The 10,608-nt window shown below is 41.5% G+C and overlaps 1 protein-coding gene across 3 annotated transcripts in view; it reads left to right on the forward strand.

Annotated features, from left to right (window-relative positions):
* LOC133480392 (protein-glutamine gamma-glutamyltransferase K-like) overlaps positions 1–10,348 on the forward strand; it is a 30,265-nt gene extending 19,917 nt beyond the window's left edge. For all 3 annotated transcript variants that reach the window (XM_061778308.1, XM_061778310.1, XM_061778309.1), the window contains 3 exons: positions 656–816; positions 1,282–1,418; positions 1,504–10,348. In XM_061778308.1, the coding sequence (XP_061634292.1) occupies positions 656–816; positions 1,282–1,418; positions 1,504–1,663 (458 nt within the window). In that variant the 3' untranslated portion in view covers positions 1,664–10,348. The remainder of the gene's footprint in view (positions 1–655; positions 817–1,281; positions 1,419–1,503) is intronic.
* The last annotated feature ends 260 nt before the right edge of the window (positions 10,349–10,608 follow it).

Raw genomic sequence — 10,608 nt, forward strand, 5'->3', positions numbered from 1 at the left:
TGCCCTTAGTCTCCTCTCACATAAAAGAAGATCCTTATCTCTGGACTTTGCAGTGTTACACTCTCTGCTTTTCCGCAGCATTTCGTTTTCTTGCCGCCCTTAGTCTTCACTTGGATAAAAGTAGAGCCCTTAGCGCTTGACGCTACACAGTCTCCGCTTAGCTGCAGCAGTCCATTTTCTCCCTGCCCACATTCCACTCTTAGATAAAAGAAGACCCCTTATCCCTGGACGCTGTGGTGTTATGCTCCCAAGTCTCCGCATTGCTGCGCGCCGTTTTCTTGCTGCCCTCAGTCTCCTCCTTGTTGTTGTTTGTTTGTTTGCATGTCTCGTTCCAACCGATGCATTCAAGGCGATTTGGTTTTCCCAGTTCTTGCTATACTACCACAGTGTTTTGAATTCAGTGTTCGCTTTTCAATGAAGAGTGTGTTTATTTTAGTTTTTTAGTTTTTCACTTCCACTTCTTTAAAATCTCCAAGGTCTGCCACAATTTTATCAGTCTTGGCAATCCGCGATCTGCCTCCATTGCTTTTGAGCACAAGCACAATATATGAAATGGCAGGACCAATCTGCAATGCTGTCAGTCACTTGTGTGATTGCAAAGGGCTTTTTTTGGGGTTTGTTTAAATGTTGTGTCTTCTTTTTTTTTTTTCTTCAGTGAAGTTTTTGGAGTGGACCCTCGAGTACAAAGACTACAAGGACCAACTGGTGGACCAGGCCGCCCTCATGTTGACGCTGTCGGGCCGGGTCAAAGAGACGCAGCAGGTCCTCGCCACGCAGTTCAGTTTCCGTCTCAGGACTCCAGACTTGCTCTTAAAGGTGAGCCGAACCATCATTTACAATAGATGCCACTTGGGGGGGGGGAAATAGTGGCCACAATGTTCACATAGCATGTGCACAAAATGCTTATTTGTAGCCACAAAATATGAACATGTGGCCATATAATGTGTGCACAAAATACAAGTTCATAATATGAATATGCTGTCAGTCCTGGACAGTCGAGTAAGGAAATCGAGTGTTCCTTGTAAGTTATGACTGGCATTGCAGCTTCAATTGAAGGCACCCTTCCTTTTCTTGATGTAGTTTCTTGATGATATTTCGTCCGCATGTTATACGTATTGCGTGGCCGCAAATTTGCGTTTTGTGTGTCCGTTATATCTACAGTGAGTCCCTTCGTCCTTCAAGGTCAAGCCGCTATCAGTCAATATATCAATATAGAGAGACAGCAACAAAACCATTTGGTTGGGACAAAAAATGTCAAAATGAACTTCTTCTTTGGTTCAGCCCATCGGGAAGGCCGTCGTCGGGGAGAAGATACCCGTGGAGATTTCCTTCACTAACCCTCTACCCCAGGTGCTGACGTCAGTCATGTTCCACGTGGAGGGACTGGGCCTCACCACCGCTCGAAAGATTCCTCACGGGTGAGCAGAAAAACATCAAATACTGTTCCCCCCCCCGCCCCCCCCACTGGCTTTTTTGACTGTCATTTCCCATCCCTCCATTCAGAGATATCGGGAGCCGAGCCACCGTCTCCTTCACCGAGCACATGGTGCCCACGCTGGCCGGGCCCAGGAAATTACTTGCGTCTTTGCACTGCCGGCAGCTGACGCAGGTCCACGGTGTGACAGATGTCGCCGTGCGCCAAAGAAGCTATGGCGCACTATAAGCGATGACCCTTTCTGTAGAAAGGATCAAGAAAAGCGCATAGTCAAAACTTGATTTAAAGCCTGACATTGGGCACCGCGAAGGAACATAAGAGCCCTCGGGCAAATGTGGGATTTTACCTCGGAAAGCACTGAAAGTGAAAGCGTATACTGGAGTCGCACTCCGAAATAATTAACAAGCTATAAGTCCTTGTCCTTGACAGTGCGCTTTTAGGCATGGTTACGTTGGAATCATGTTTTACACACAGTGGGACCTCTAAGAAGGTCAGTGCCGTGTTGAGTGCTAAGTAAGCATGTGTGCCTCTCAGCCAAAAGATTCTCCTTCATGGAGTTTGCACGCTCTCCACCCACATTCCGAACACATTAAAGGCTAAATTGCCCATAGGTATGAATGCGAGTGCGAATGCTTGTTTGCAATGATGATGATGATAATAATCATCAATTCATTCAGACGGGTTGATGTCCACCGTTCACACATTTCTGAATGAAATACATCTGATGCATCGCATGTCCGCAGAGCTCGCACGTCTGTCTGCCTGCACCGCGATCAAATTCAACCAAAATTGCGTTAGACTAGCTACTCCAAAAGTTAGACATGGTTTCAGAAGGCGTAGGTTTAGACCGGTTTTCACTCACCAAATTGTCACATGCGGCGGGGCACATGTCAAAGGACAAACCGTTGCGTCGGCACGCCCATCTGGGCGCAGACCGGTCTGCCAAATTGGCAAACATTGGTTTTAAACTGGTTTATTGTACTGTATTCTAGTAACTGTTGTCTTTTCTGTACCAAAGCTCAGTGTGCTCCTCTCGACGCAGTTTGAAATAACACGAGCTGATAGCAAACTGTGCGAAAGCCTCACATGCTTCTGCATTGAATGTGGACGGGGTGCACTCCAGCATGTGGAGAGAGCACTCGTGTTTGAAGGAATTCACAATGATTCATCCCTAACAGGAGCATAATTGGCACATGTACTATTTTGTAGCTTGTTTGTTAAAGCACCCACACTCCGAGTGTGTTTTATAAAGCTATTATAACAATACGGCGAGTATCCAGTATCATGCTGTGACTAGTATCACAATACAGCGCGATATGGCCGGTATAACAAATCGGCCGATATCACAATAGAACTAATTTCAGAGTACAACTGTAATTATGACCTCACGAGTACCACGATATGGCGTTATCAAGATATTCTTTGAATGACAAATCTGCTATGATCACAATACAGCTCGTATTCTGATACTGAGAGTATCGCGAATCAGCAACAATCACTATGCAGCTAGTATTGTCCTACGGATGGTAAAACAAAATCAGATGGTATCACGTTACAATGAGTATCACTTTACAGCTCATATCGCGCATTGCCAGTATCACGATACAGCACGGCCAGTATACAAACAATCCTTCAGTATCACGATACGTACGATAAGTGTCACAATACGGCTTCATATCACAATACAGCCACTATCATAACAAGTCGGCTTCGATTACGATTACGACATAACTTGTATCAACTGGGATCATGTTACTCCCGAATTTTAGGATACAGGTAGTAACTATCACAATACAGTTACTATGGCCAGTATCACGAAACAGTTAGTTACAATATGGACGATATGTATATTTAAAAAAAATAATAATAATAATCATCATCATTTTATCACGATGCAAGTGTCACAATAGGACCAGTCCAGTATTACAAATCAGCTAGTATAACGATACAGCTCGCGTCTCAATGAAGTTAGCATTATCATCCAGCCAGTGTTACCATATCAGCTGGTGTCACATCATGACTGCTGTCACGTTATTGCTCGTATCGTGATGCTGCTTAGTATCACGATACGGCTTGTATCAATCTTGTATCATCAAGATTCTAGTGTCAGGATTCGGTCAATATCGGGACACCCGATATCGCAATGAGATTTGTAGCATACAGAAGTAGGATGGCGCTGCTGTCGTTTTTCATAGCCAATACCAGGATACGAATAGTATCACCATACACAGAAGATCTGAATATAAGTAGTATCGCCTACACATGCACAGCTAGTGTCACAATGTGGCCAGTATAGCAAATCAGATGGTATTAACATTATAAAACCTTGTTATTTTTTCACCAAAGCCCGATTTTCTCTTCTCTCACTGATTTTGAATCATGTGAGCAAAGAGCAAACTGTGAGGAAGCACAATAATGCTTTCACATTAAATGTAGAGCAGATGAACTCCAGAAAAAGGAGAGTACACTCATGTTTGAATAAATTCACTATTATTATTCGCTAACAAGGACAAAGTTTGCACAAGGTCGGTGGTTTTGCAGTGTGTTTGTTAATGCACCCACACGCCGAGTTCATTTTCTCTCGGCGCTTCATGTTGGACACATTCAGTTCAAGTTCAGCGGATAAGAGACAAGTTATTCGATATTCTGTCAGGGATAGAAAAGAAATGAGGAAAAAGAATGATATGAGGCCCAGTTTTCTTATCCCCCATTAATGATACGTTTTTGCATCTGATACCGTGACAGAATGTAGGCCACCGCACATTGAACAGGAACAACAAACGTGCTGCATCTCATTTCAAAGGAAGCCGACCAAATGTACCGGTTGACTTATGGTTAGCTGTGTCAATGTTGGACAACTCGTACCGTTTATTCTTTCAAATTGTAATAAGATCATACATTAGCACAACTCTTAACCATGAGATATGTGCAGTCATGCTGCAATTCTTCTTCTTTTTCTTGTCTCACCCACTGCTGTTTTAAAAAAGATGAAGCACTTTCTTCCGGTTCAGGTCACTGGCGGAGCCCTATGGCATAATACGACAGCAGGCCATCATAATAAATTAGCAACTACAGTATAAGCAAAAAATCATAATAGGACAAGGAACATCATACAGCTACTGTCACATGATGGCGACGGTGAGTACTGTATAACAAAACAGCTACTATCAACTTCTATTACGATTGGGGCTAGTAACCCAATACGGATCGTCTTACGATGGGGCTAGTGACCCAAAACGGATCGTCTTACGATGGGGCTAGTGACCCAAAACGGATCGTCTTACGATGGGGCTAGTATGTTACAAGCAGGACCACAAATCAGCTAGTATCATGACACAGGTGATGTGGCAAATATCACGATACGATGCGTATCGTGACGCAATGAGTATCATCACACAACTAGTTTCACAATACGCTTGAATCCCAAATCAGCTAGTATCAAGATATAAACTAGTATTATAATGCAGAAAGTATAAAAATATGACTCGTATCACACTATAGCTAGTATCACAATACAGCCAGTATTGTGATACAAAGTTGGCCAAAACTCAGCCTAGAATACATACATCTAGTATCAGAATGTGACTAGTATCATGATACAACTAGTATCACGAAAGAACTACAAACTACAACCAGTATCAAGATACAGCTGGTGTTGTAATTCGACCACGACCAAAAGACAGCTAGTATCATGAGTGGTATCAACGATCAGTTTGTTTTACGATACAGCTAGTATCATGATTGGCCCAAGAACAAAAGTCAGTCTTTCAAATATGTAAGTGTCACGATATTAGTGTCATGATACCAGTCGTAGCATTAGTAGGTACGCGCACCCTTGTGCGTCTGAGACGCTGATTATGAAGCTGCAGGCTCCCTCGTGTTGCAGTGTTTTGTCGTTGGTTTTTCTCATGTGTGATGCAACTGAATTCGCGAAGAGTCAAACTATGGAAGTATGATATGGAAATATATCTGTGGCAAATTCAAACTCCATAAATGAAAATGTCATGGTCTGAAAGTACATCTTTACCATCTGAGTTTGGATTGGAATTTCTGGGTCGAAAGCTATCACCCAAATAAATGCAGGATGACTCACAATATTGGCTGGCTGAGTCAGGTGCCTTGCAAAACGCGTGAGAATCGAGAAAAAACTTCTTCATCCCAGCCGTAATCCCTTCTCGGCAAAATAGACAGCCGGAGGGCTTCTTCCAGCCTCTTCAGAAACTTTATCGACCACCATTTTCCTCGTGTCTGATGTCGAGGCCTTGGCGAAAGACCTCTCCTCTCCTCATCCGGACACGCCCCACGATCTTGTCGTGCCTCATGGGCTGCTGCGCCGCTTCGGATGGTGTCCATTCCCATCCGGCTGTCAAGGGTGCTGCACTACTTTTGATTTGATTTGATCGAACCTTTACGTATCCACGTAAGGCAATTGAAAACCAATTCTAAATGTGTAATTATGTCGACCTGGCTGCAAACAGCAGAGTAAAACAAAGCAAAACAAGCGCAAATACATGTACAATGTGACAGGCTAAAAACAGTTGTAGCGATCATGTACACAGCATTCATCACCGTGCCGCCACAGCCTGTGACACTGAGCCATTTTTTCAAGTATGAAGTCTTGGATCTTTTTCTAGCATCCAAAGTGGATTCCCAATCAAACTATGTCACATGACTTATTCATTATCATCATATCAGTGCGTGTCTGTCCCCTAAAAATGACAGCCGTCGTCATCGCCAACTTTTTGCACATCAAAGTGTTTGGCGGGGTGCAAGCTTTTTACGAGTGACAATGATCCCTTCTTGCCGGTGAAGAAAATGATACCTCCCGTTCTTGTGTGGGTGATTGTCAGATCGCCTTGGGAAAGCTGTCAAAAAAAAAAAAAAAGAAGCTACACGACTACCACTCCGACTCGCCCCGTCATATGTGTTCTGCTCTTTCCTAAGCCACTTTTCTGCTGAAATATTGAGCACTGAAGCTCATCTGACATGAACGCCGTGTTCTTTCATTTGAAGCAAGCAATTTAATGTTTCCAAAAGCATGTTAGGTAAGACTAAATTGTCTTTGATCTTGACAAAAGTATGCATTTTCAATCTCAACGATGACATTAAATTGTCTTTGATGTTTGTAAAAACAAGTCAATTCGGGGCTTCATCTGGACACTGCCCCTGCTTTGCTGCGGTGTATCGAGTAGCAATTCAGTCCTCCCTTCGTGCAGTTTGTTTATTTAGCTCGGTGACAGCGCGTCCATCAATCAAGCGCAGCGATTGGTAATTTGTCGTTGATTTAACGCGTGTCATTAACAGATTTGAGTGAACGTGACCGTGGGAGGATATGAGGAGACGGGCTGCTTGCGTGAGGTTTTATTTATTTTATTTTTTTTATCAAGTCTGCTGCTGTCTCATCCACCTTCTGATGTGTCACCCATGAAAATAAGCTAATTTAGTTACGACACGGTCTCTTGTCGCTGTGCAGAGGCAACACTTTGTCCCAAAAATTGGAGCCGGCGAGTGCAGGCGGCACAGAGGAGGAACATTACTCTCTAGCCAATGTGAGGAAAACCTCTGATGCAAGAAAGGCATCGAGATTTTGCTGAAGGGCCGCTGGCTGAGTTACAGGCGTCAAGCACGTTCGTACTTAATTTTATTACCGTCATTTCTCGTGTATAATGCACACCCATGTATAATACGCACCCCCAAAGTTGACCTCAAAATTCTGGAAAACCCTTCTACCTAAGTGTAATGCCTTTTTACAATGCATGATTTTGCTTCTACCCATATGAAAAACATAAACATGAAGTATTATCTATATTTTGTTAAGCACTTTATTTGAAAACGGAATGCTTTATTTTTATTTACTTGTGTTTTATTTTATTTTTAAATTCACAGCCCTACTTTTATTTAGTATGTGAGAAAACACACAGATGTGCTCATTTGATTACCCAGGCAGAATTGGTAAATTGATTTTTATTTTAATGGCATTCAAATTAAACTGTCAAGCATTTCAGAAAACCATTATCAATGAACAAAACATAACCATAAAGAAATTAATGATTGTTGTTGTTCAGTCATCAGTCGTATTCTAAAAAAACAATATTTCACAAATTCTGCCAGGGTATGTAAACCTATGAGCACAACTGTACATATTATGCTGTCATATTGGAATGAAAAAGGTGTAGGCTACACCTTTTTCATAGCCTCTAGGTGGCGCTGGCTTATTAGAATGAAAGTGTACACCTTTTTCATAACCTCTAGATGGCGGCATACATTTATAAAATGGGAAAGTTTTCCCTATACCTATGTATAATGCGCACCGTTGATTTTTGACAATTTTTTTTTGGGGGGGGGGGAGTATTATGCGCATTATACACAAGAAATTACGTACATTAGAAACAATTATCTTTGATGTTTCAAGGTTCATTGATGACAACATTGACTGTTTACGAGATGTATAATGGTTCATCATTGATTTGCAAATCATGTTCAACCTATATTTAATTGAATACACGACTGCCACCTGTCCCAGCTTTTTTGGAACGTGTTGTAGCCATAAAATTCTAAGTTAATGATTATTTGCTAAAAATAATCAAGTTTATCAGTTTGAACATTAAATATCTTGTCTTTGTAGTGTATTGAATTAAATATAGGTTGAACATGTTTTGCAAATCATTGTATTCTATTTTTATTTATGTTTAACACAACTTCCCAACTTCATTGGAATTTGGGGTGTACTATAAGAGATAACAATGCGATACATTACATTGTGATAACTGTTGTAACTTGACTCCATTCAGCCGAGAGCAGTTTTGACCACCCACGTCGACAAATCATCCGCCGCTGGCGCTGCATAATTCAAAAATCCGCCTTACTCCTGTTTCCTTTTGGCCCCTTCCGTAATCTGGTGGTGTTTCCGCGGTCGTCGAGGCAACGAGGCATCACGGAAATTTTGGGAGTTCATCATCCTACACACACACACACACACACACACACAAACTCCCAGCGTCTCTGCACCTTTTGCAGCGCCAGTGTGGGAGGTGATGGTTTGCATATGATTTGGCAAAGGTGATGCGCACAAATGTTTCACATAAAACAAATGAAGTTCCAATGAATCTTTTGTAAAAACATAAAACAGAAACTTTGTGTCAGTGAACCCTAACCCATTTTTATTAAACAACAAAGATGATAAAAGATGATTTTTTGGTGAAAATCCAAGTGATTTACAACCTTTAATGAGCCTAGCGTACATGTTTTTGTAAACATCAAAGAAAAGTAGTTCAAATTAAGCAATCACACTGTACGTTTTTGTCAAATCTGAAAATTTGTTTGTGAACATCAAAGATCATTTAAAGTCTTTCATGAACCTAACATGTTCGAAAACATTCACGGAAATTATTAATCAATAAAAACAGACCATGTAAAATCCTAAATAAACATAAATGTTGTTGTAAACATCAAAAATGACTTGAAGGTCTTAAACCTAACACACAGTACATGTCTTTTAAACATCAAAGACAATTATTAGATGATTCTGCATCGACTGTAAAACTCACACACAAGAAACCTTAAACACGCAATAAAACAGTCACACTCAGCGAAGAATCTCTCACACACACACCAAAACCTTAAACCTTAAAAAAACTCATATACACCAAAAGCCTCACACGCGTACGCGCACACAAAATACTCATACACATCCCAAAAAAACCTCTCACGTCCCAAAAACCTCTCACACGCACACTCAAAAAACTCATAAAACAAAATACTCTCACACAGGTGCCCCCAAAATAACCTCCCACCATATAACACCAAACAAATCTTTCACACCTACCAAAAAACCTCACACGCAAACCTCGAACAAAAAACCCTCATACACACCAATAACTTCTCACATGCAAAACACTCTCTCTTTCCGCCCCAAAAATCTCTCACACACGTCCCAAAAAAAACCTCACAGCCACAAAAAAAACCGCTGACACACTCCAAGAAACTTTTGCACACAACAAAAAAACTCTCACACATACAGAAAACTGTCACTCACACTACAAACCTCTCACATTCTCTAAAACACCTCTCACACGTATAAAAAAACACACACAACAAAAAACCTCTCACACTAAAAATCATCCAAAAACTCACTCACTCACTCACTCACATAAAACTTCACGTTCCCCAAACACTGTCTGTCTGTCTCTCTCTCTCTCTTTCTCTCTCTCTCTCTCTCTCTCACTCACCCACTCACAAAACCTCTCACACACATAAAACCTCATGTTCCCCAAAAACTCTCTCTTTCACACACACACAAACACAAAACCCCTCCACACAAAAGAAACCTTTCGATCACTAAAAAAAACTGTCACCTAACAAAAAGCGTCAGCGGGAAGCAGAGTTGCGCCTCAACTTGTGTGGGCAGCATTCATCTAATCAATAGCGCAACAGTGTTCAAACTGGAGTTCAGAACATTCAACACCCGATTGAAATCGAATTTCACGCAATTAAATGCCATATAGATGACAAAGACATGATTTCCGTATGCCGCAGTTGGTTTCTCTTTCCTGTCATCACGCCTGAGAAGCGACAGCAGGTCAACGCTAAAAGGGTATGTGGTGCCCCCCCCCCCCCCCCTCCCAAAAAGGCATTTGCATATTGATAGCGGCCAATTATGCGTCTATATACTCCTGTGGCTGAGCTCTTATTTATCTCCCCCTGCCGCCAAATTAACATACAAAACGAGGTCAAAAGTAATCAAGCATCAAATAAGTGTTAAATGTTTTTTTTTTAAAGTCTCATGAGTGACAAGCAGCGAGTGAGTGACAAGTGGAGGGAAAAAAAAAGAAAATGTGGATTTTTAGGGTGTTGTCTTTCCACTCACGCACAATTGGAGTTAGGATAAATCAATAAAGCTGATTTTTTTTGGAGTGTTTACAAAACTGTTCATCACACCTATCCACAGTGAAGTTTGTATGAGTTGTTGTTGTTTTTCAACCACCCAACAAAATTGCTGGTATCACGCCCTAACTTTCTGCAACTTTGACCTAACTTTGACTTTATCCAGGCTAACCTGCTAACAAACTTTTTTTTTTTCAAGATAAAGGGGACAAAGGTGAGCAGAAACAGGGACTGCGGGTTAATTACACGGCAGGCACATTACAATTTAAGCTGAATACTAATTTCAATAG

Source organism: Phyllopteryx taeniolatus, chromosome 7 (genome assembly GCF_024500385.1).
Source record: "Phyllopteryx taeniolatus isolate TA_2022b chromosome 7, UOR_Ptae_1.2, whole genome shotgun sequence".
Classification (NCBI taxonomy): domain Eukaryota; kingdom Metazoa; phylum Chordata; class Actinopteri; order Syngnathiformes; family Syngnathidae; genus Phyllopteryx; species Phyllopteryx taeniolatus.